At 43.1% G+C, this 25,545-nt stretch overlaps 2 protein-coding genes across 2 annotated transcripts; both read left to right on the forward strand.

Moving 5' to 3' along the window:
- Positions 1-16,137: 16,137 nt before the first annotated feature.
- On the forward strand, positions 16,138-19,538 carry LOC141346085 (extracellular calcium-sensing receptor-like). The gene is made up of 6 exons (XM_073850999.1): positions 16,138-16,358; positions 16,549-16,840; positions 17,067-17,879; positions 18,018-18,245; positions 18,408-18,531; positions 18,625-19,538. The coding sequence occupies exons 1-6, from the start codon at positions 16,138-16,140 to the stop codon at positions 19,536-19,538; spliced, it is 2,592 nt and encodes an 863-aa protein (XP_073707100.1).
- Positions 19,539-20,640: 1,102 nt separating this feature from the next.
- Positions 20,641-24,585, forward strand: LOC141345978 (extracellular calcium-sensing receptor-like). The gene is made up of 6 exons (XM_073850894.1): positions 20,641-20,858; positions 21,095-21,386; positions 21,579-22,406; positions 22,506-22,733; positions 23,473-23,596; positions 23,672-24,585. The coding sequence occupies exons 1-6, from the start codon at positions 20,641-20,643 to the stop codon at positions 24,583-24,585; spliced, it is 2,604 nt and encodes an 867-aa protein (XP_073706995.1).
- Positions 24,586-25,545: the final 960 nt, after the last annotated feature.

Raw genomic sequence — 25,545 nt, forward strand, 5'->3', positions numbered from 1 at the left:
ATATATATATATAATAAACAGCACAGCTCCTCTACAGGTTTAAAGAAATTACTGGACATAATGAGTTTTTGGTTGCTAATATCACCTCGGTCAAAAATAGTGGATAGCTAACTCTGGGCATCTGTGTTTCTTGTTCACAGTGATGAGAGGGGAAAACATTACTATGTCCGCTATTATCCATCTTCACAATATCAGAAGTGACTTGTGTTCCTTACTCACACAGAACTGTCAAAAATGACCAGCCTACAAAAAGTAGCTTTCTAAATTTCTTGTTATGCTATATTACCACCAAGTATTGAATTCAATAGTTTTTGTCACGTTGTTACTTTTTGAAACTGATTGGTTGTAGGCTCCTTTTGACATTATATCACAGACCCAATTTTATTGCCGTCCTAACAGACAGACCTATACTTGGGATTTTAGATCCTCTGCCGCAGTCTCACTCCTAAATTCACTCCAGCCCCAAGGCGGCCAATAGATCGAGCAAAGCTCGCAAGGCCCCGAACTTGCCTCATTCAAAACCACCATACTCCTGCACAAGATCCGGCTCCTCTCAAGCACTGAGTTGTTGCATGGCCTTCAGCAGGCCTGAGGTCTCACCACAGCAAAACCACACTGGCTTTACATCTTAGCCTTTTACTGCGGCTCTTCCTGCCACAGTGCCATATGCAGCCAGGCCTTCTGCTCCTGATGCACAAGATCTGGCTCCCATCGAGCACTAAGTTGCTGTGTGGCCTTCAGCAAGCCTGGGCTGCACCCCAGGTCTCACCGGGGCAAAACCACACTCGCTTCTTGCTATATCTCAGCCTTTCACCGCGGCTCTTCCTGCTGCAGAGCCATATGCAGCCTGGACTTCTGCTCCTGTTGCTAGCACAAGGCTGCCTCCGCTAGCCACCAGTGTTGCCAAATAATTTTCAGGTAAAATTGCTAAAGGCAGATCAGTTGTTGCTAAAACTTGTTAAATGACGTCATGACATCATTGGATGTTAAAGTCATTATGTAACCATGACACAAAAAGTGTGTAGAATGCACACTGAAATAACTTAAATAACAAACAACTAAAGTGTATCATAAACCATTACTGAATTCATGAGTTCACCCTCATATATAATCTGATTAAGCAAATAGTAATCATATTTGGTGTGCTGTCCTCAGGTAGGGCTCTGAGCTCGGAATATCGCCCTAACCCAGAGAACTCCCCATATCCCTAGTATAGGAAAACCAGTCAGTATCTGGTATGACCACCATTTGCCTCACACAGTGCAACACATCTTCTTCGCATAGAGTTGATCAGGTAGCCTGTGGAATGCTGGTCCACTCCTTTTCAATGGCTGTGCAAAGTTGCTGGATATTGGCAGGAACTGGAACATGCTGTCATATACAATGATCCAGAGCATCCCAAACATGCTCAATGGGTGACATGTCCGGTAAGTATGCAAGAACTGGGATGTTTTCAGCTTCCAGGAACTGTGTACAGATCCTTGCAACATGGGGCCGTGCATTATCATGCTGCAACATGAGGTGATGGTCGTGGGTGAATGGCACAACAATGGGCCTCAGGATCTCGTCACGGTATCTCTGTGCATTCAAAATGCCATCAATAAAATGCAGCTGTGTTAGTTGTCCATAACATACACCTGTTGAAAAAAACAGCATATGCCAGGTTTTGATGCTGGGATGCCGGTAAGGTATGTTTTGATGCTGGTTTAAGTTGGTCCTTTGCTGGTTTATGCTGGTCCTTAGCTGGTTTATGCTGGTCTTTTGATGGATTATGCTGGTCCTTAGCTGGTCATGTGCTGGTCAAGGACCAGCATAAACAGCAAAAGGACCAGCATTAACCAGCTAAGGACCAGCTTAAACCAGCATCAAAACATACCTACCCAGCATCCCAGCATCAAAAACTACCTAACCAGCATATGCTGTATGCTAACCCTAACCCATACCACAACCCCACTGCCACCATCGGCCACTCGATCCACAACATTTACATCAGAAAACTGCTCACCCACACGACGCCATACACACTATCTGTCATCTGCCCTGTACAGTGAAAACCAGGATTTATCCATGAAGAGAACACCTCCAAAGTGCCAGATGCCCACTTAAGTCGGAATGAAGCGATGCGCGGCAGGGATGCGGGAATTATGGTCCAAGACGCAGCGTCTCGTTCCCTCAGGGAACCAAGGCTGCATACGTAACCCGAGACGTTCCCTTCCGGGAACTAGGCTGCGTCATCAACACTTTGGGGAACGAGATGTCAACGCCCCCAGAATTCCAAGTCCCTGCCTTGTGTATGTGCTAGGGTGAATCATGCCAGAACACAGGAAGTCTCGGCCTGGGGAAATTGCCAGTACACAAGTGATAATACACCTCTGTCTGGAGAACCGCCAGAAAGCAGAGGGAAGAATACACCTCGGCCAGGGGAACCGCCAGGAAGCACGAGGGAAATAAATACACCTCCGCCTGGGAAACTGCCAGGACTCGGAGGGAGAGTAATACACCTCTGTCTGGTGAACCGCCAGATCAAGAGAGAACAAATACACCTCGGCCTGGGGAACCGCCAGGACACACGAGGGAGATAATACACCTCCGCCTGGGAAACTGCCAGGACCCGGAAGGAGAGTAATACACCTCTGTCTGGGGAACCGCCAGAACAAGAGGGAAGAATACACCTCGGCCTGGGGAACCGCCAGGACACACGAGGGAGATAATACACCTCCGCCTGGGAAACTGCCAGGACCCGGAAGGAGAGTAATACACCTCTGTCTGGGGAACCACCAGAACAAGAGGGAAGAATACACCTCGGCCTGGAGAACCGCCAGGACATGAGGGAAATGTCTGTCACCCAAGGACAGAGGAGCCTGGAGTGGCTCTCAGGTCTAGCTCATAGAACCAGACGAATGTTAAGGGTGAGGACCAACCCGCCGCACTGCAGATATCCTGTATGGGGACACCTGCTGCCAGAGCTTTAGAGGCAGCAACGCCTTGAGTAGAGTGAGCCTTGACCCCCAAGGGTGATGGCAGACCAGAGGACTCATAAGCATTAGTAATGGCATCTACGATCCATCTACTAATAGTAGGTTTTGACGTAGGTTGCCCCCTCTTGGGGGGACCGTGAGAAACCAACAGTTGCTCTGACTTACGCCACAGGGCAGCTCTGTGGACGTATGTGTCCAATGCTCGCACTGGACACATACAGTTATACTTCCGATGGTTGGGCTCCACGAATGGAGGAGGGTAAAAGGCCTAGAGTGTGACCGGCTGTGGTACTGCTGTCGGGACCTTCGGGACATACCCAGCTCTAGGGTAGAGAAAGGCTTTGGCCAGACCGGGCGCAAAGTCAATATAAGAGGGGGCGACTGAAAGGGCCTGAAGGTCACCTACTCTCCTCAGAGAAGTAAGTGCGAGCAGCAACGCAGTCTTAATGGTAAGATTGCGGTCCGAAATCTCCTCTATAGGCTCAAATGGAGGCCTACAGAGAGCTTCGAGCACCACAGCGAGATCCCACGTGGGGACCTTCGGTCTCACTCGGGGCCTCAACCTGAGTGCACCACGGAGGAAACGTATGACCAAGGCCACTGACAGGCCACCGAGAGGGGCGTGGTAGGCCGATAACGCCGCCACGTACACCTTCAGGGTGGAGTGGGTTAGCCCTGCGGAAAAGCGGGACTGCAGAAACTCCAGTACTGTACATATCGGGCAGTGAACTGGGTCTAATTGGTGCTGGTTACACCATGAAGTAAACAGCTTCCACTTAAGGCCATAGAGTTTCCTCATAGAGCAACCTCGGTTGAGAGACCAGCCTCTATGAGACATGCCCCCTCAGGGGCCACACCCATAGTTTTCACATCTCCGGGTGGGGGTGAAGAATTGAGCCCCCGGCCTGGGAGAGGAGGTCCCTCCTGACTGGAATCTCCCACGGAGAGCCATCTAGTAGGGCTATAATGTCCGAGAACCATACTCGGGCCGGCCAGTATGGGGCTACTAGTAGCAGCCGTACTCCATACCGGCGTACTCGTTCCAGAACTTCCGGGAGCAGAGCGATCGGGGGGAAAAGCGTACAGACGAAGCCTCGGCCACGTCTGTACCATAGCGTCCAGTCCGAGAGGAGCTGGAGGCATTAGAGAGTACCAGAGGGGACATTGCGATGTCTCTCGAGTCGCAAAGAGGTCCACCTGGGCCTGGCCAAACACTCTCCAAATCTGCTTCACTACTTCTGGGTGAAGCATCCATTCCCCGGGCCTCGGCCCCTGCCTCGACAGGATGTCTGCTCCCACATTGAGACATCCAGGGATGTGAACTTGTCTCAGCGAGAGGAGTTTTCCCTGTGACCACAGGAGGATCTGGTACGCCAGCTTGTACAAGGGGCGTGAACGCAGACCCCTCTGGTGATTGATATAATAAACTACCGCAGTGCTGTCGGTGCGGACCAGCACATGACGGTGTCTCAGGTCTGGGAGGAAGTGCTTCAGGGCCTAAAACACAGCAAGCATCTCTAAGCAGTTTATGTGCCAGGAGAGATGGTGGTTGCTCCACAGACCGCGGGCCGAGCGGCCACTCATGACCGCTCCCAACCGGTGAGGGATGCATCTGTCGCTAGCGTGACGTGGCGACAAGGAGTTCCCAACACCGGGCCCTGAGACAGAAACCAAGGTTTCTTCCACATGTCCAAGGCACGTAGGCATCACCGCGTAACCTTGATCTTGCGGAATGGTTTCCCCCTCGGGGGAAAACCCCTTGGTTTTTAGCCACCACTGTAGCGGTCTCATGTACAGCAGTCCAAAAGGTATCACGTTGGATGCAGCTGCCATAAGACCTGAGTACTTGAGAACAGTACTTGGAACTGTTTGACAGTGAGTGACAGGCCTAGCTTGACCACATTGGCTGCAGTAAGGATCGACTTGATCCGAGCAGGTGACATTCGTGCCTGCATCATGGTCAAATCGTGGATCTCTGTAGTGGAGACAGCACACTTTTCTTGGCTTTGAGTCTCAACCCCAATTCTTTCATGTGAGCGAGAACAGCACCTCGATGCTGAACCGCTAACTGTTCTGAACTGGCTAAAATCAGCCAGTCATCTATGTAGTTGAGTATGCGGATGCCCTGGAGTCGCAGACGAGCCAGCGCAGCATCCACACACTTTGTGAAAGTTCGGGGTGAGAGTGCTAGGCCGAAAGGAAGAACTCTGTATTGGTAAGCTTTGCCCCTGAAAGCAAACCTGAGATACTTCCTGTGTTGAGGAAGGATGGAGACGTGAAAATATGCGTCTTTTAGATCTATCGTGACAAACCAGTCCTTGGACCTGATTTGAGACACGACCTGTCTGACAGTCAACATCTTGAACTTCAGCTTTCTGACTGAGCGGTTCAATTGTCTGAGATCTAGAATGGGCCGCAGTCCCCCATCCTTCTTGGGAACAATGAATTACCGGCTGTAGAACCCAGACTTTCTGAGTTGAGGAGGGACCACGTTGATGGCCTCCTTCCTCAGCAGGGAGTTTACTTCCTGTTCCATTACCAGAGCCTGCTCAGGGCCCACCTCGGTGGGAAACACCCCGTTGAAAGGCGACGGCAGATGGAATAGCCTTTCTCTACAGTGCACAGGACCCATGTAGATACATTTGGCAGTAGTTTCCACACTGCCAGAAAGTCTACTAAGGAAACCAGCCTCTTGAGACTGGCTTCTGGTGTTACTAGATATATTGATTCGGTGCCTTGTAACAGCTCGCTGGCAGGAAACACCCGGATCAATTCCTCTGAAGACCTCCGTTGGGGTGGTGAACTCTCTAGCTCCGCTACGTTTCCGGGCGGAACAACTAGAGAACAATGTCCACGGGAGATTGCCGCGCCCTGTAACACTTGCAGGGTTAGCTGACAGATCTCCTGAGGGCCCCGAGGAGGGGCGGCCACCATGAACTGTGGTGAACCACAAACCTCCCCGAGAGGGGCTGCCCACATTGGCCCTGCACCGCAGTAGTCAGAGCCGCTTAGCCGAGGACCTCTTTGACTGGAGGATGACCCTCAGGTCAGGCCTTGTCTTAGAGGTCCCTGACTTTGAGTGTTGCCGACCCTACCCTTTAGGTCTTGCCGGAGGGGCACGGGTTGCAACACTCCTCTTTTGTGCCTCTCTGTATGAGGAGCTCGTACATGGCTGGGGCTGCTCCTGATCAGCTCCCGAGGAATAAACGCGGCGAGGGAGATAGCGCTGGAACGCTGCTGCCTGCCTGGGGGCCTCCTGGTGTCTACTGACAACTACATCAACAGAATCACCAAAGAGGCCAGAAGCTTGCAGCGGGGCGTCCAAAAGGAGGACCCTGTCCTTATCTTTCATTTGGGACAGGGTCAACCACAGATGCCTCTCTGCGGCCACCAGGGCTGCCACAGACTGCCCAACAGCACAAGCGGTCTCCTTGGTGGCGCGGAGAGCTAAATCTGCGGTCCTGCGCATCTCTGTGATGTTAGCTTCCTCGCCATCGCTTAAATCCTTCAGCAGATCAGCCTGGTATGCTTGCAACACCGACACAGTATGGAGGCAAGCACCAGCCTGACCTGCAGCCGTGTACGCTTTGCCCACCAAGCCCGAAGTGATTTTAAGTGGCTTAGTAGGCAAGGACGGAGCCTTCAAAGATGATGCCAGACCAGGTGACAGATAGCTGGCTAGCGTCTGCTCAACCAGCGGCATCGCCTTATAGCCACGCTCATCCAACCCCGCCACATTACCGTAGTAATCAGTAATCAGTGGACGGGGTGAACAAGCGGGCTGAAAAAGGTTTTTCCCATGATCTAGCGATCTCAGCATGCAGATCGGGGAAAAAGTGAAGGCTCCGTTTTGGAAATGCTGTCTTTGTCCGCAGAAAGCGCTCATCGAGTTCGCTTTTCTGCGGCTCATGATCTTGTTCTGCGGGCCAACTGATGTTAAGTCTGGCTACCGCATTTGACAGCACTTCCAAAAGCTCCTCATATTTTTGAGTCGATCGGGGGGCGGTTGAAAACTTTCGTCCGTGCCCTCCACATCAACCTCCTTGGAGGAAGACAGGAGAAGCGCGGGCTCCTCTTCCTGGAGGGAAGGAACCGCAGTGCGGGCTTCCTCATCCAGTATGAGGTCAAATGATTCACTAGGTGAGGAAGGAGATAGGGGATCACCCGTCTCCATTCCCTCTAGTAAATCAAGCTGCGAACCCCACGAGTGCAGCTGCCGCTCCGCCTCAGCGGAAGTGGGGCCAGACCCGCGAGGAAGGCTGGTGAAGGCTCCCTGCTCGAAGAGAGCCTTCCGGGAACGGAGCACCCGCAGTGGAAGGCGATCGCACTGCGGGCAGCCAGCCCCCTCGAGGGCTGACTGTGCATGCTCTGAACCCAAGCAGACCACGCACAGACTATGTGTATCCCTACCAACAATAAAACGTTGGCAGGGAGGGACACATCTTCTGTGTGGCTGCTCAACCGCTCTAGCTTTCTTTCCCCCTTTGTAAGGTTTAGGCATAGTTGCTCAAATAAAAGTTGTGCAAACTGGCACAGAAAAACAGCAAACTATGCAAGACAGACAGACACACAGAGCGCTTTCGCTGAATGACAAAAGCTGACGCCGGCTTCAAACGCATGTGCTTTATACTTCCCAGTCGCTTACGTCACCACTCCCATCTTCTGATTGATGTTCAGAGTGCGGCTCGCAAATGGCATTCCCCAAAGCATTGATGACGCAGCCGAGTTCCCGGAAGGGAACCAGATGTGCATAAGTTTAGATCAATTTGTTCCAAAAAGAAAAAGAAAAACAAAGCCTGCCATAATGGGAAAGAAACAAGTTGACAAAAATATTAAATCCATTATTTGGTGATAAACTAGCATAACAAGAAATTTATAGTCAATTATTATTATTATTTTATAACCAGGAACAAGTGTAACAAAGTGGGGGAGGGAAACCCCAATACAGTATAAAAAATATATTTAGAAATATTTAGTTTCAGCCTGCTGCTTCACAAATATCCTCCAAGGAATCCTAAACAATTCCTGGGAGGAAGCTAAACCCCTGGTAGAATTAGTATGAAGGCCCAGAGGTGAAGTCACCCCACACTCCAAGGAAACAGCATTCCTTACCCAATGGGACATCCTTTGTTGTTTAATAACAGTTGCACCCCTGTAACAACCACCATAACAGACAAACAACTGATAAAACTTGGTCACTGGTCAGTGTCATTATGGTAAGACATCAAAGATGCACAAAGCTTGTTCAAACTTCTCAAAAGGCCCACAGCACCAAAAGTCATAAAAAACATTGACTGGATCTGAGAACCACATCTTGGATGGCCAAAACAGAACTACCAACAACAATCTTGGACACACACTGATCCTGAAAGCAGTTAAATTGGTGGAAAAGCATACAGGCTTGTAGAACTACTCTCAGAGACAATGGCTGAGTAAAAGAAAACAAAAAAGGCCAATGTGTTGTGTTGACAAAAAACAGATCCAGCTCTGCCTGGCCAAATTTCTGCCAAATCAAGCTCACCACTTGTAACCTCCTCTCTCAAGGCCTCAACCTGTGCCTTGAAAGCAAATACTCCCCCAGGTTTAGAAGACCTGGAACATGAATCACCCTTGCGGACAAAAAAAAAAATTATTCTGCACCCTGTTTAGAATGTTTTTAAGCAACCTACACAGGGACTGAGAATGCAACCCTCTCTGACAATTCAGATAAGACATTGCAGAAGAGTTACAACACATGGCAATCACTCAGGTGTGGTAAAATATTCAGAGTGAGGAATACCACCAGCATCTCTAGGCAATTTATATTATAACCAAGATGGGCACCTTTCCAGACAGCAAAGGCTAGAAGGCCCTGATAGACTGTTCCCCAGCCTAGTAAAGAGACATCTGCCGTAGCCATCCTATGGCAGACTGCATCAAACTAAACACCCTGAAGCAGAAACATGGTTGCACAAATCAACAGGGTACATTACACTTTGTAAAAGTATGCCAAGTCAGATCTAGTTTAAATGGAAAAACCTGACACCCAACACATTAAACAGCTCTTTGATCAACATACTTGTGAAATTTCTGCCTTTTTTGAATGAATTTGGTTCAGTAACCAATAAATAACAAATGACTTCTCACAGAGTCTTTACAACAGTCAAAGCTTTTTGCTATCTCTTTATGTATGTTTGCACATAGAGAGTTTCAGCTGTCAGGTTCAATCATCAGAAAGTCAGTCCATTACAAGAAGGGGAAGAAAGGACTAGAGCTTAGCAAATGCAACATTGGAGCTGCCTTTTTCAGCAAGATTGTTTAGGCTAGGGTCTAAATAAAGTACATAAGGCAATTCATGAATCATGAATAATCTGACATGAATGTGATGGATAACAGCAGTTGATTTAAAAGTTGGCAATAACCCTTAAAATGTGTTGCTAATACCCACAGAGGCCTAAAAATATTCAGTTATGGTTTTAAGTCTCAGCCACTGCTTTCACTTTTGATGGATCAGTTGCAACTTCTTACTGAGACACTACATGACCCATATAGGTAACAGAAGTTCTACTGAAGTAAAATTCAAGGGATAGACCTTGTCCTTGTCATCTTTTCTTATAGGAATTTGGTATGCATCTTCAATCCTCGGGATCATATACTGATCAGGTATCATTTTGCAATTCACTGTAAAATAATCTACACACATTAATTCCAGATTTTTTTTTTCAATCCCATTTTTAGTTAGATAAATATGCTTAAGTTTCTATCTGTAAAGTTAAACTCAAAGTATCAAAAATGTCTATTGTGGTGCCTCCAAAAATGTACATTTACATAGTGGAGCCTAAATAAATCCAAGAAATTATATCTCTTAAAGGTTGCATCAGCGATTTCTAGCCTAAAACATAAAGTGTCAATTTCACTTTCTTCACGATCCGCTCGCTGCCTGCCCCATAAATTGTCTGTGAAAAAAACGCGTCTCTGGTCAGCCTAGGGTCCGAGATAGCGCCGATTGTTTTTTTGGCATATCAACTATTCCACAGATAAACAAACAGTGTTCCAACCAATCAGCGTCAGGGGTTTGGTGTTGTGGCCTTTCCTACTGGTGCAGGGATGTGAGCGAGGCGGAGCGAAAGTCCACAACACCAAACCCCTGACGCTGATTGGTTGGAACACTGTTTGTTTATCTGTGGAAAGGTTGGTAGTGCCGATTGTTTTTTTGGCATATCTCGGACCCTAGGCTGACCAGAGAGACGCGTTTTTTTCACAGACAATTTATGGGGCAGGCAGCGAGCGGATCGCGATGAAAGGTCAGCTGAATTTGACACTTTATGTTTCAGGCTAGAAATCGCTGATACAACCTTTAATAATAACAAAATCAAAATAAACCAAATAAGATAATCACAATGAAATAAAGTAAAAGAAAACCTGTTACCAATATTTTACAATATAAAATAAAGATTATTCCCAGTTGAATTTGCTTTGTCTTGTACCTCTCTTTAGCTCTTTGAACACAATAAACCTTTTTAAGTAAACAAATATGTGATAAATCTTTAAGATATAATTATACAATCCCAGCCATTTACAGCATATCAATCCAACTGAATGAATCGAGCTTTGCTCAGTTCCCCCGAACAAGTCACAAATCATTTAGAGTGAAGTAAATTACTCAGCATTCAACGAATCAATAAGAATCAACAGTTAAATCAAATGAAAATAAATTATACAAATATTAAACTATTTAAGTATGTGTCACTTGTTGGGGACCATTACAACACTAAGTGGATTCAGATCTTAAACCTGTTACTCATTAATTCTTGTGTAACAAAGGGAGGTGTGGGGATCCAATTGCAGGCTTTATTATTATTATTTATTATTAAGACCGTGGCCAGACAGGCATGCTCAAACATCAGCAAACAGTATAGCAAAAGGGGGAGGGGGGGGGGGGGGGCGGTCAGGTCTATGTGGAAGTGGAGGAGCAAGGAACTGAGGCAGAGCTGGTGGAGCAGAAAAGAACGAGTTCATAACCGGACTCCTTGACAGAACATGCTGACAGAACAGTCATAGAGTTTACAAATGGCTTCTGTGACTGGGTCAAGACAGGACACAAGTTCATGGACAAAATCCGTAATCAGTTCAGGACCAGACAAGGGTTCAGGGGCAGCCCTTTTGGCTGTAACAAGGCCGGAAGTTTACTGATGGTCTCCTTGATTGGGCTCAGAAGTGGCTTTCCTAGCTGTGACAGGACAGGCAAAGAGCTCCGAAACTGCCTTGGACATGACAGAGTTATCAGAGACCGCTCAATAAACCTTATTGACCATAGCAGGGCAAACAGAGAGTTCAGGAAACAGGACAGTTCAGAATTTACCTTCTTGGTCAGAACAGGACAGACTGGGGGTTTATAAATGGCCTCTTTAGCTGTAACAGGATAAACTGAGAGTTCAAAACCAATCGTACTGGTCATGACAGGGCAAACAGAAAGTTTGGCACTGTGGGGGACTAGAGTGAGTAGAGTCTGTGTTTCTCGGGAGCGTAGAGACCCTTGGATTGCTGACACCAGCTGAGAATCCCCCACGCTGGATGCCAGCCTCAAACGCCTTAGGATTGACTTTGTGTCATTACATACAACATTCACGATCCTCATGACTCTGGAGTGGCATCCGTGATGGCTGAAGACTGTGGGACCATGGTGGCCCTGATGGCTTGGCAGACTTGACATGAGCAGGTTCTGGCTTGGCAGGCTTGACATGAGCAGGCTGTGGCTTGGCAGGCTTGACGTGAGCAGCCTCTCGCTTGGCAGCTTGACATGAACAGACTTTTGGCTTGGTAGGCCTGATGTGAGCAGGCTTTGTCTTGGCAGGCTCGACATGAGCAGGCTGTGGAACGGCGGCCATGACGGAAATGTGACATCAGTGCATTCCAAATGGGATATATCGCCCTCCGAAGGGCACTTCAGATTAAAAACAATCATGACCGTCATATTGAAGTGCTCAGAACTAGCCATCTGTCTCTGTGTTGGCAACCATTTTGTGAAAAGGCAGAGTCGAACATTAACAAACAGTATAATCCACAGCAGAGACAAAAGAATAATCCACAAACAGGCAATGGTCAGGGGAGGCAGCAAACGATAATGAAACAAGGAAACAGTCCAGGGTGAAAACACAGGCAGGGCAAAACTAGGAACTAGGAAAACTAGAAAGCAAGGAACACATGGAACTAGAAAAAAAATGGAAACATTAAATCACCAACGATGTGAGAGTGTCTGTGTGCCAATCTTATACTGTGAGACTACTTAGGTGATAAAAGACAGGTGACTGCAATTGATGAGTCTGTGCAAAAGATTATGGGAAATGGAGCCCTGGGTAAGGCGACAAGAGTCTGGAGTGAAGTGCCCTCTAGCAAAGAACACAGACATTCCAACTAGAGATCGTGACATTATGCAATCTGCACACTGCAATTCTGTTATTTCCCTTCAAGGGAACTCAAGCTGTGAAAGAACACTTTGGGAATGCCTTTGTGTGACTGTTTTCTGAAGCATGTGTGAAATAAATGTCAGGGTGACATAGAAATCAGAAACCTTAAAGCTCATCCGAAACAAACAGAATTAGTGTCTGTGTCTTCAAAAAGGCTCAGTGTATATCAGTCAAAAATATCTCTGCGACTCCAGGGCATCTGCATATTGAATGATATTAATGATTGGTTGATACTAGGACACTAGCTCAACACAAAAGCTATAGAATCTAGCGAACATGTTGGGAGTCACCCAGCCCACAGCTCTACAAATATCTGTCAGTGACTTGATAAGCCAAAGCGATGGTGTCCACTATCCAGTGGGCCATCATCTGTTTGGAGACGGCCCTCCCCTTCTGTTGACTTCTATAACAGGCTTCGGTACAACCCCTGCTGCAAAAAGGAATGCACAGCTCTGATTAAGGTTCTCCATGGGTCCTCTCTCTGAGAGGAACATCACTTGATGAACATGGGGCAGGTCACCTAGAACCTCCATGTCCCGTCCAGGGACCAGGCAATAAGTTTCCAGTGATCTGGACACGGGTGCCACTGGGTGCCCCGTCTATGAGAAAGCAGCTCCTTTCTCAGAGGAATCCGCCAGGTAGCGGCTGTATCGAGGAGCAACCTCAGATATTTCAGACTCCATAGATGGCAGGTGAGTTGCGACATGCGACAGGAGCACAGACCATTCTGCTGGTTGATGTGTGCAACCGTCGCAGTGTTGTCCCAAGTACGTGTAAGTGTACGTACCAAGATGTGCTTTTTCAAGATTCCTGGTCTCTTTGTCGCCCCAACCATGATGTCTTGCCATCCCATTGGACTGATTTCACACATGCTTTAGGACACAGTCACGCAGAGGCATTCTCAAAGCTTTCCGATGCAGCGTCTTATTCCTTCTTGGAGAACCATGGTTACAGTTGTAACCTAGAGATGTTTTCCATCAGCGGAGAACTTCCTTACTGCGATGAAAATGTTGGGAAAGACAGGAGAAGTAGGAGACTGTCGTGCCATTTCAAACCAAGTAATTAATTTCAAAATTTCCAAAATCAAACTTATAGCCAGCATGGAATTTATATCTGCACAGAGGAAAGCCCTGTCTAGCCATTCATTTTGTTTGGTTGTTTGATAAGAAACAGATGAAATGTTAAGAACTGCAGCAGCGAATGACTGTTATTCTGCTTTGTGAAACTGAGGAAGAACTGATCTTAGGCTGGCCAGTCATCGGAAATGGGCATTTAATTCTCACCCATGTGTAAAAATCGAATATTCAAGCTGTTGATTCATTTTTCTACTCCTGAACGAAAAACAAAAAATTAAGTTTTTAGTTTTTTGTAAAAAAGAATGATACATGGATTGACATTTAGAATCTGTTGATGTGTTTTACTGTGTCTTGACTTGGTGCCTTTGATATTGACATTATATATATATATATATATATATATATATATATATATATATATTAGTGGTGGGCCGTTATCGGCGTTAACGTGCTGCGTTAACGTGAAACTCTTATCGTGCGATAAAAAAAATATCGCCGTTAATCTATTCTCAAATTTGGGTTGGGAGCTGGGTCTAAACTACGCAAGCTATGATGACTTTCACCTTGATAGTTTAACGCGGATGTATACCGAAGAATATGGCCGCGCGTTTAAGTCTCCTCCGCCAAAACACAGACGGGATCTCCTCGTCCTCCATTCATAAAAACCGAATCTACTATAGCGAAATGCCACGTAAATTCGTCGTTTTTTGGATTCATAAATCAAATGTTGGTCTGTCACTTAATTCAAATCGCGATATGGACTAGTGTATGTGAAAACTGAAATGCAAAAAGACCGTTTTAATATGAATCTGATATGTTCCGTTTGCCTAGCTGTATGTCTGAATGGCGGAGACGCGCTTTTACTACACGCATACTGAAACACATGTGACGCTCCCGGTAATTTTTGGCATTTTCATCTCACATGAACAGATACACTCAATCTCCCAAACTGCTGTGAGTGTCACTTTTACCGTTTCATTTGAGAAAACTAGCATCATATCATACTGTATGACACAGAAACTTCACTGCAACCTGTCAAAATAAAAGTACGATGTAACATGTGATGGGTTGGGTAGGTGTTGACGTTAAAAAAACACAATCTAATAGGTAGAAAAAATAATTTCATTGTTAGTTAGTTAGTAAACACAAGTACATCTAATTGAACATAATTTATTTTCATCAACAAATTATCATAGAACAGCTTTATGAGCTTTATGATCCATTCTCAAAGACTTACTTTTAGTCATTATTTGGGTAGCACACATATTCTGAATGCCTTCAGCAGAATTCAAATTAGCCATTTTAATCTAGATTAATCTAGATTAATTCCAAGATTTAATCTAGATTAATCTAGATTAAAAAAATTAATCTATGCCCACCCCTAATATATATATATATATATATTTGTAATTATTTTCAAGTAGTGTAAATTATTCTTTTGTGGTGATGCAACTGTTTTGCATATTCATAGACAAAAGTGTATGTGAGGTCAAAAATCAACAAGAAAATAAGCTCCAAGTAGTTATTATGCCACCGTGCTGCCACTCTATAAATAATTTTAAAGATCCACCCCTGATTATAATAAAGACTTTGTGGGCTCTGGGACCATATTCAAACTGGACTTCTTTTTTTATTTACAGTATATTTACTGTAATGTCTGTGTTTCTCACAATTTGTAGAAAGGTTTATTGTAAAAAAAATGATGTAGGTTTGATTACCTCTTGAGTAGCTGATATCCTTAATCCTCCCAAAATTGAGCAAACCTAACAGAGAAACAGGTAGAGATGAAGATGAACACTGAGTTCCCTGGGGTCTCTAGAAGTCCACGCAGGTGGCATAGTCAGCTACTTTAGTAATACTATTTGCCTCATGGGCCGTGCCACACCACTTAACAATCTTACTAATTAGCAATAAGGGAAGAATGGGGGAAGGGGAATGCTCACAGCCTCTGTAATAATCACAAAAGGATTAGGCAGATTTTTCAAGTACACAAGTGCCATCTAGATGTCAGATTAAAGATTGCCAAACATTTATATAGAGTTCGATTTGTCTTTTTCTCAATACATGCACAAATATAATTGTGATTTCTAAACAGTAAACATAAAAGGCACTATTTTTCCCTTAGATTTAAATTCTGAACAGCCAAACAGCTATTCACACACAAATCCAAGGTGACAATTTTCATATGCAGATTCAACAATCTAAATGTAAAAAAATAACACAACAATTTAATTGTAAAAACATCCAGACATGTTCAAGAGTTCATTGTAGATATAATTGATTGTAGCATATAATTGATTGTGAACAAGATTTAAATTTGAAAAATGTATGTGCATTCGGGGGGAAAAAATGTGTGTATTTGGTGTCATAGATGTGCTCTTTGTCAAAAAAAACTCTGTCTCATTTTCTACCTTACAGTCTCTAAATACATACAGTACAGCACATGTTGTATAAAGCAGGCCTTAGGATAATATACAAACTAATAATAATTGTGAGGCCCCCAGAATGACAAAAATGACGTCCTCATTTCCAGAGAGGCCACTAGCACCACCTGCTCTATAAATAGTGCCACACACAATCTTTATGATAAATGATTGAGCTGAGTTAAGAGTGACATAAACAGATAAAGAGAGAGGGATGTGGTTAATTCTGCATATTTGTTTGCTCCTGTCTTGTAATTATATCTCTGTAGTTTTGATGGCCAGTTCAGGTACCTGTCAACTACAAGGACACTTCAAGTTGAATGGGATGTACCAGGATGGAGACTTTCTCATTGGTGGTCTGTTTGAGGTTCAGTACCTCAAAGCATTCGCAGAGTTGAGCTTTAGAACAGAGCCAAAACTACCACACTGTGAGCTGTGAGTCAGGACCATACCAACTGAATCAAACTTAAAGGCAATATGATATCATATGATATCATATTACATGATTATGAGTTGTGAAATAATTTATTGCAAATGTAATATATAATATATGCATGTGTAATATGTAATATATATACACATACATTACTGTAATTAATTATCTGATTTCATTTGTGTTCTCCAGCTTCTATATGACAAGCTTTCAGCAGGCACAAACAATGGTTTTTGCTATCAATGAGATCAATAGTAATCCCAACCTGCTGCCTAACATCACACTTGGTTACCAAACCTATGACAACTGTTTAAGGCTTGGAGTGGCATTCCGTGGTGCTACAGCTCTGGTTAGTGGGACAGAGGAGACAGTCTCTGACCTCAGCTGCAAAGGCCCACCACCGGTGATTGGAATCATAGGTGATCCAGGTTCTACTCATTCTATTGCAATTTCCAGTGTACTGGGGCTGTTTCGAGTGCCTATGGTAAGAGATACATTTGTATACCTTTCTTGTAATATGTATAAAATAAATGCTTACATGTATCCCTTGCCATTATCAGTCCATCTCACATTATATTTATTAGCTACTATGCTGTAATTACATTAAACATAAAATAAACTGACAAAATAAATAACGTAACACAATTATAACATTTGGTTAATCTTTCTCCCATCTCTCTCTGTCTCTGCTCTCCATCTCTCCTAATTAGATTAGCTATTACGCCACCTGCTCCTGTTTGAGTGACAGGAAAAAGTACCCCTCTTTCTTCAGAACAATTCCCAGTGATGCCTTTCAAGTGCGGGCTATGATTCAGATTTTGAAGCATTTTGGATGGACCTGGGTTGGTCTCCTCTACAGTGATGATGATTATGGAATCAATGCTGCTCAATCCTTCCACCAAGATGTGCAGCAGTTTGGAGGGTGTGTGGCCTTTTCTGAGATACTGCCCAATGATAACAATCACAAGGAAATACAACACATAGTTGGAGTCATTCAGAGCTCTACAGCAAAAGTGGTGGTTGTATTTTCCACTTCAAGCTATTTGCTGCCTGTGATTGATGAGATGCTGTTGAAAAATCTTACAGGCAGGCAATGGATTGCTAGTGAGGCTTGGGCAACCTCACCTGTGCTTCTTGATCAACGATTTAAGCCTGTCTTGGGGGGTACACTGGGTATTGCCATCCGACGAGGAGAGATTCAGGGTCTTGGTAACTTTCTGCTACGCCTTCGTCCTGACAACAATGCACAAAACAATATGGTGAGAATCTTCTGGAAGAACATGTTTGGGTGCAATTTTGACACTAAAGGAATAGAAGGGGAAAAAATATGTTCAGGGCAAGAGGATCTGAGCAACACAGACACACCATACACTGATGTATCAGAGCTGAGGGCCTCTTACAATGTCTATAAGGCAGTTTATGCCCTGGCATATGCACTTCATGACCTGATGCAGTGTGAGGAGGGGAGAGGACCATTTAGTGGGAACAGCTGTGCTGACAAAACCAACCTGAAACCCTGGCAGGTAAATCCTATAGGTATAGTGAAATTTCTCTACAGGCATATAGAAGAGCTGAATGTCAAAAAGCAAAAATTCTGTGCTCTACATTAATTCAAATTTCAGATAAACATATAAAAACTGTCCTGTCTACAAACTGTACAGCTGGTTTACTACCTGCAGAAAGTGAACTTTACCACAAGCTTTGGGGATCATGTGTCATTTGACAAAAATGGAGATGCTCTGGCCATATATGATGTGCTGAACTGGCAGCCAAGCTCTGATGGATCAGTAATTGTCCGAACAGTTGGTGTTGTAAATGAAGGGGTGGCAACAGGAAAAGTTCTTACACTGGATGAGAAAGCAATATACTGGAACTTCGAAACAAACAAAGTACTTATCACTTCATCTTAAAAGCCATAATTTGTGCAAATGACTATTTAAATGTTTAAAATAAAACAATAATATCAAAATAAAGTGTAAATAAATAATAGTGCAGTGTATTCCCAAGACCATCATACAAGCACAATAGAGACCAGTATTTGTCTCTTTCAGCCCCAGCGGTCTGTGTGCAGTGAGAGCTGCCCCCCAGGAACCAGACGAGCCACAAGGAAGGGCCTTCCTGTCTGCTGTTTTGACTGCCTGCCTTGTGCAGATGGAGAGATTTCTAATACAACAGGTGAGAACTATTATATATCCTTGAATATCCTTGAAAATAAAGCAATTATATTTTACTGTAAGCCTTAAACCATTTTTTCTCTCTCATGCAAAGATGCCACTGAGTGCATAGCATGTCCAAGTGATTTTTGGTCCAACCCAGAAAATGATCATTGCATCCCCAAAGAAGTGGAATTTCTGTCTTATGAAGATCCTCTGGGCATCTCTCTAACCACTGTGGCCCTGCTTGGCACCTGCTTCTGTGCTCTTGTAATGGTCATTTTTGCTTTATACCGCAAAACTCCTGTAGTACGTTCAAACAATTCAGAACTCAGCTTTCTGCTGCTGATGTCACTTAAACTGTGTTTCTTGTGTGTGCTGCTTTTCATTGGCCGACCACAGCTGTGGACATGTCAGTTAAGACATGCTATGTTTGGCATAAGCTTTGTCCTGTGCGTCTCCAGCATCCTGGTCAAGACTATGGTGGTAATAGCTGTGTTCAAGTCATCTCGACCAGAAGGTAAAGGAGCAATGAAATGGTTTGGAACAGCTCAACAAAGAGGCACAGTCCTGGTCCTAACAGCCCTCCAAGTTGTCATATGTGCATTCTGGCTATCAACCGCCTCTCCAACGCCTCATAAAAACAGCCAGTATATCAGGTCTATAATAGTCTATGAATGTGCCATTGGCTCAGTGGCTGGTTTTTCTATGCTGCTGGGATACATTGGACTGTTGGCAGCAGTAAGTTTCCTGTTAGCCTTCTTTGCAAGAAATCTTCCAGATAATTTTAATGAAGCAAAATTCATCACTTTTAGCATGTTGATCTTCTGTGCTGTGTGGATTGCATTTGTTCCAGCATATGTGAGCTCACCAGGGAAATATGCAGTGGCTGTAGAGATATTTGCCATCCTGGCTTCAAGTTTTGGATTACTTGTGGCCATATTTGCCCCAAAGTGCTACATCATTATATTACACCCAGAAAGAAACACTAAAAAATCCATCATGGGAAGAGGCACACAAAATAAATAGATTTACATGCTGTGAAAACTTCTGACTGATATGTATATTTGATGGTGTCTTTGTTTCACTTGAATAAACAGAACAAACAATACACATTACAAACAAGCACAAGCGCATTTTTAAAACACATATTAATAATATTCAGATTGATTGTATATTATTTCTTAAATTTACTGATTGCATGTATTCTATTTCCATGGACATATATTAAATATGAATAAATAAATAAACAAATAAATAATATGTTCACTTGACTTGACTTGACTTAAAATCAAGTGCACGAGGCATACACTGGGGGAAAATGATGGGGGTGGCGCTACCCCCTTTAAATATAATTTTACAAACTGGTCTGGTAGTGTACCAAATTTGTGTTGTAATGCTATATAATACTATTCACTAAAATCAAATTACTGTAACAATTAGTAATTTATGAACCATTTTGATGATTTTGTTCGATATTTTTATCTTATAAAAATATCTTTTATCTTGATGTTTTATTTTAGTGTATAATCTAATCTTGCAAATATAATTTCAGAGGAGAAAAACACAATGAGAGGAATTTTGATTGCAGATTAGCAGATCGTCATAGAATTCAGTTTAAAAAAAAAGTCAACAGGCTTAATATTATGTTTAGCAGGTTGTGTATCTGCCTATTGAAAAACTGACATAAAATGAAAGATTAAACAAACTCTGTATGCAAAACTGCAAAGACAAACTCAAATGCTTAGAGAAATATCTAGGAATATACTGCCATCTAGAGGGAAATTAGAAAGGTAGGAATAAACCTGTCCATGTGTGTCTCATATCTACAGAACAATACGTGCTATATATAGTCACCAGTGAAGATGTTTCAGAATTTTACCTTAATCAACTGTTGTATTAACACATTAGTAATGCAATGGCAGCAAGGACAAAAACAATTGGCATATTTAAATTTGCATTCATCAAACTATAATTTAAATAAAAAAGGTATTTCCTGATTTCCTGGGAGGTCAACTTGGGACCACCTCTTTTTTTTTTCTTCTTCTTCTTTTTTTTTAAGCAACACCCACACAGTCTTTATTATAAATGTCTAGCTTGCCCTCATGAAGATAGACAGAAGAAGATAGAGATGTGGATCACTCTTAAAATCTGCCTATATTTGTCCTTTAACTGTATCTCAGCTTCAGTTCTCAGTTCAGGCATCTGTCAGCTCCAGGGACACTTCAAGTTGAACGGGATGTTTCAGGATGGAGATCTTATAATTGGAGGCCTATTTGAAGTTCATTTCCTAACAGTGTTTCCAGAGCTGAGCTTTAGAAAAGAGCCGGAACCACCATACTGTCAACAGTGAGTCTGGGCCAGACTGGACAATGATACCTAAAAACGATAAAATGAAGAACACTAAAAGAAAAAGCAGGTTTTTTTGTTTGTTTTGTTTTGTTTTTAAATTACAATTTACTTACTTTTTAGAGCAGCTTTTTGGCGAGCTTCTGGTCATTTCTGTTAATCAAATAAAGAGTATATAACTCACCCTAGGAGTTAAAAGAAACTATAATATCAGATATTTTCTTGCTTTTTTATAGGTTTGATATGGCAAGTTTCCAGCAGGCACAGACTATGGTCTTCGCAATAGATGAGATCAATAAGAATCCAAACCTGCTTCCTAACATTACTCTTGGTTACTATCTTTATGACAACTGTGTAAAGTTGGGAGTGGCATTCAGAGCTGCCACAGCTCTGGTTAGTGGGACAGAGGAATCATTCTCCAACTTAAACTGTGCTGGCCCTCCACCAGTAATTGCTGTTGTGGGAGATCCTGGATCTACTCACTCAATTGCAATCTCCAGTGTACTGGGGCTGTTTAGAGTGCCTATGGTAAGTGTGAATGTGAGATTTTCAAGGTAAAAAAAAAAACAGTTTTGTTATTGTTTAATTTTATATTTTATTTTAATAGGTAAAAAGAAAGAATTTAAAGACTGCATATAATATTTCTCTTTTTCAACTGTTATGTTTGAAATCTCATAATGCACAAAAGAGTTATCTACTCATCTGCATCTCTTCCATAAGGTTAGCTACTTTGCAACCTGCTCGTGTTTGAGTGACAGGAAAAAGTACCCCTCTTTCTTCAGAACAATCCCCAGTGATGCCTTCCAGGTGCGGGCTATGGTACAAATATTGAGGCATTTTGGATGGACCTGGGTTGGTCTCCTCTACAGTGATGACGACTACGGCATCCATGCCTCTCAGTCCTTCCACCAAGATGTCCAGCTATTTGGAGGGTGTGTTGACTTTTCTGAAATGCTGCCTCGTGATAATAACCGTAGAGATATTCAGAATATATTGGCAGTAATTCGGGCCTCTACAGCAAGAGTGGTGGTGGTGTTCTCCACAGAAGCCTACTTATTACCATTGATGGATGAGGTGGCATTGCAAAATGTAACAGGCAGACAGTGGATTGCAAGTGAAGCTTGGGCCACCTCACCGGTGTTTCACACTAAGCGTCTCCTGCCCTTTCTGGGGGGCACACTGGGCATCGCTATCAGGCGTGGAGAGATCCAGGGACTTCGTGAATTCTTGTATTATCTTCATCCTGACAACAATCCAAAAAACAATATGATAAGAATCTTCTGGGAGAACATGTTTGGGTGCAATTTTGCGACTGGAGGCGGAAAAACAGAGGCAGAGGGGGAAAGAAAGGTGTGTACAGGGCAAGAAGATCTGAGCAGCACAGACACACCATACACTGATGTATCAGAGCTTAGGGCTGCTTATAATGCGTATAAAGCAGTTTATGCCCTGGCACATGCGCTTCATGACCTGATGCAGTGTGAGGAGGGGAGAGGACCATTCAGTGGAAAAAGCTGTGCTGACATAATCAACCTCCAGCCCTGGCAGGTATAGCAAAAGTAACACAAAAATAACAGAAAATATTCTACATGTTTACACAAAATATAGAAATACATATTACACCTGTCCTGTCTGTAACCTGTGCAGGTAGTCCATTACCTACAGAATGTAAACTTCACCACAGGTTTTGGGGATCATGTGTCATTTGATAAGAATGGGGATGCTTTGGCCATCTATGATGTGATGAACTGGCAGCCAAATTCAGATGGTGCAATAAGGGTCAGCACAGTTGGTGTGGTGAATGAAGGAGCTACAGAAGGGAGGGTGCTCACACTGGATGAGGATGCAATATTCTGGAACTTTGAAAACAAAAAAGTAAATATGTCATGTTAATTTAATAATCCTCTCAAAACTATGAGTATATTTTAACGTATATTCATTCTTGAGCTGGTTATTATGAAGTCTTGTATGCATTGAATCTACATACACAGACACACTGGTTTCCATGGGGACATTCCATTGATGTAATTCTTTTTATACTGTACAAACTTCCTGTCCCCTAACACTAACCCTACCCCTCACATAAAACGTTCTGCATTTTTAGATTTTCAAAAAAAATGTATGAATTATGAGCTGTTTCCCTCATTGGAAACAAAAAAAAAAGACACACACACACACACACACACACACACACACACACACACACACACACACACACACACACACACACACACACACACACACACACACACACACACACACACACTGGTTTACATGTTTTATGGGGACATTCCATAGGTGTAATGGTTTTTATACTGTACAAACCGTATTTTCTATCGCCCTACACCTACCCTACACCTAAACCTAGCCCTCACAGGAGATTGTGCACACTCTTACTTCATCAAAAAAACTCATTGTGCATGATTTATAAGCCTGTTTCCTCATGGGGACCTGAGAAATGTCCCCACAAGGTCAAAATCTACTGGTATTCCTATCCTTGTGGGGACATTTGGTCCCCACAACGTGATGAATACCAGGTACACACACACACACACACACACACACACACACACACAATCCTAATAAGAATGACAACAGATGTTGTACCCCTTAGCCACCACGTTCTGTGTGCAGTGAGAGCTGCCCCCCAGGCACCAGAAGAGCCAGGAAAAAAGGCCTTCCTATCTGCTGTTTTGACTGCCTGCCATGTGGAGATGGAGAGATTTCTAACACAACAGGTAGACACATCTATTCCACAATTTTAGAATATGATATGAAAAAGATTTTTCTCTCAAACTTTGTTTTACTCACAGATGCTATTGAGTGCACACCATGTCCAGATGAGTTCTGGTCCAATCCAAATAAAGATCAGTGTGTCCCTAAGGAAGTAGAGTTTCTATCATATGAGGAACCTCTGGGAATCTCTCTGACCACTGCCTCCCTGCTTGGCTCCTGCTTCTGTGCTCTTGTGATGGTCATCTTCTCTCATCATCGTAATACTCCTGTAGTACGCGCCAACAATTCAGAGCTCAGCTTCCTGCTGCTGTTGTCACTCAAACTGTGTTTCCTGTGTGTGCTGCTGTTTATTGGCCAGCCGCAATTATGGACATGTCAGTTAAGACATGCTGCGTTTGGCATAAGCTTTGTATTGTGTGTCTCCAGCATCCTGGTCAAGACAATGGTGGTAATAGCTGTGTTTAAGTCATCTCGGCCTGAGGGTAAAAATGCAATGAAATGGTTTGGAGCAGCTCAACAAAGAGGGACAGTCATAGCCCTAACTGCCCTCCAGATTGTTATTTGCACAGTCTGGTTAACTACTGCATCCCCAACACCCTATAAAAACAGTCAGTATATCACCTCTAAAATAGTCTATGAATGTGCTATTGGTTCAGTGGCTGGTTTTTCTATGTTGTTGGGATATATTGGCCTCCTGGCAGCAGTAAGCTTCCTTTTTGCCTTTCTGGCAAGAAACCTTCCAGATAATTTTAATGAAGCCAAATTCATTACCTTCAGTATGCTTATATTCTGTGCTGTGTGGATTTCATTTGTTCCAGCATATGTGAGCTCACCAGGGAAATATGCAGTGGCTGTGGAGATTTTTGCCATTTTAGCTTCTAGTTTTGGATTACTGGTGGCCATATTTGCCCCAAAGTGCTACATTATCCTTTTACATCCAGAGAGAAACACTAAAAAAGCCATCATGGGAAGAGCCACTCACAAGAAATAGCTTGACATGACATTTTCACAATAAATAAACTTGTAAACTCTGATAATTACGATATGTTTCTTTTGTTTCTGCATAAATATTATTTATTATTTATTACCAGTTTTGTTTGCTTTGTGGATATATGAGCAATATCACAGTTGTAGCTGTGCGATATGGTTGAATAATCACATATTGCATGGTTATGTGATATCGCATTTATACATGGCACAAGTATGCAAAAAAAAAAAAAAGACACAACAACTGAGTCTCGTTAAAATGCTCTTTTGTGCTCAAATACTTCCACCATGGACTCAAATATTTGTTTGACCGTTTAACCGATGAACCCAAGCTTCCATTGCTAATTCTTAAATGTCACTTTAAAACTGTGAAATAAGGAACAATGAGTTGTGTGGAAGATTCTCATTGACCTTTATTCAATATAATATATAGAATTATGCCTATTATATGAGAAAACAATTCTTTTTTATGATTCATACTTTTTATTTTCTTCAATGGACAAACAATATATTCAATTTACAGATAATTAAATGTTTTATAAACCCCTCCCCCTAGCCCACCCAAACAACGTGTCAGGTACAATTATTTGTAAATTGCTATCATATATCTACTAAACACAAAAAAATAATACAATCATCTTAAAATGGAAAAAAAGGAAAAGAAAACAAAAAATATAACAAGTTAAATAATTTACATTCTTTCAATGTGTCTCACCACAAGGACTTTAGAGTTCCTCAAGAAATGCCAAATATCTACCCCACCTTCTCTCGTAAACTTCTATTTTTTCAAGTAATCTATGAGAAAACAATTCTAACATTATTTACTAGTATTCTTCTGACTGTGTGTAGAGAGTATGTGTATGACTGAACTATTTAAAGATTGGAAGCTTGGAAAATACATAGCCATGTAAAAGAACTTGGTCAGGAGCCAGAAATACACAACAGCTATTGATAAACCTTCAGG

This window comes from Garra rufa, chromosome 11, assembly GCF_049309525.1.
Source record: "Garra rufa chromosome 11, GarRuf1.0, whole genome shotgun sequence".
Lineage (NCBI taxonomy): Eukaryota > Metazoa > Chordata > Actinopteri > Cypriniformes > Cyprinidae > Garra > Garra rufa.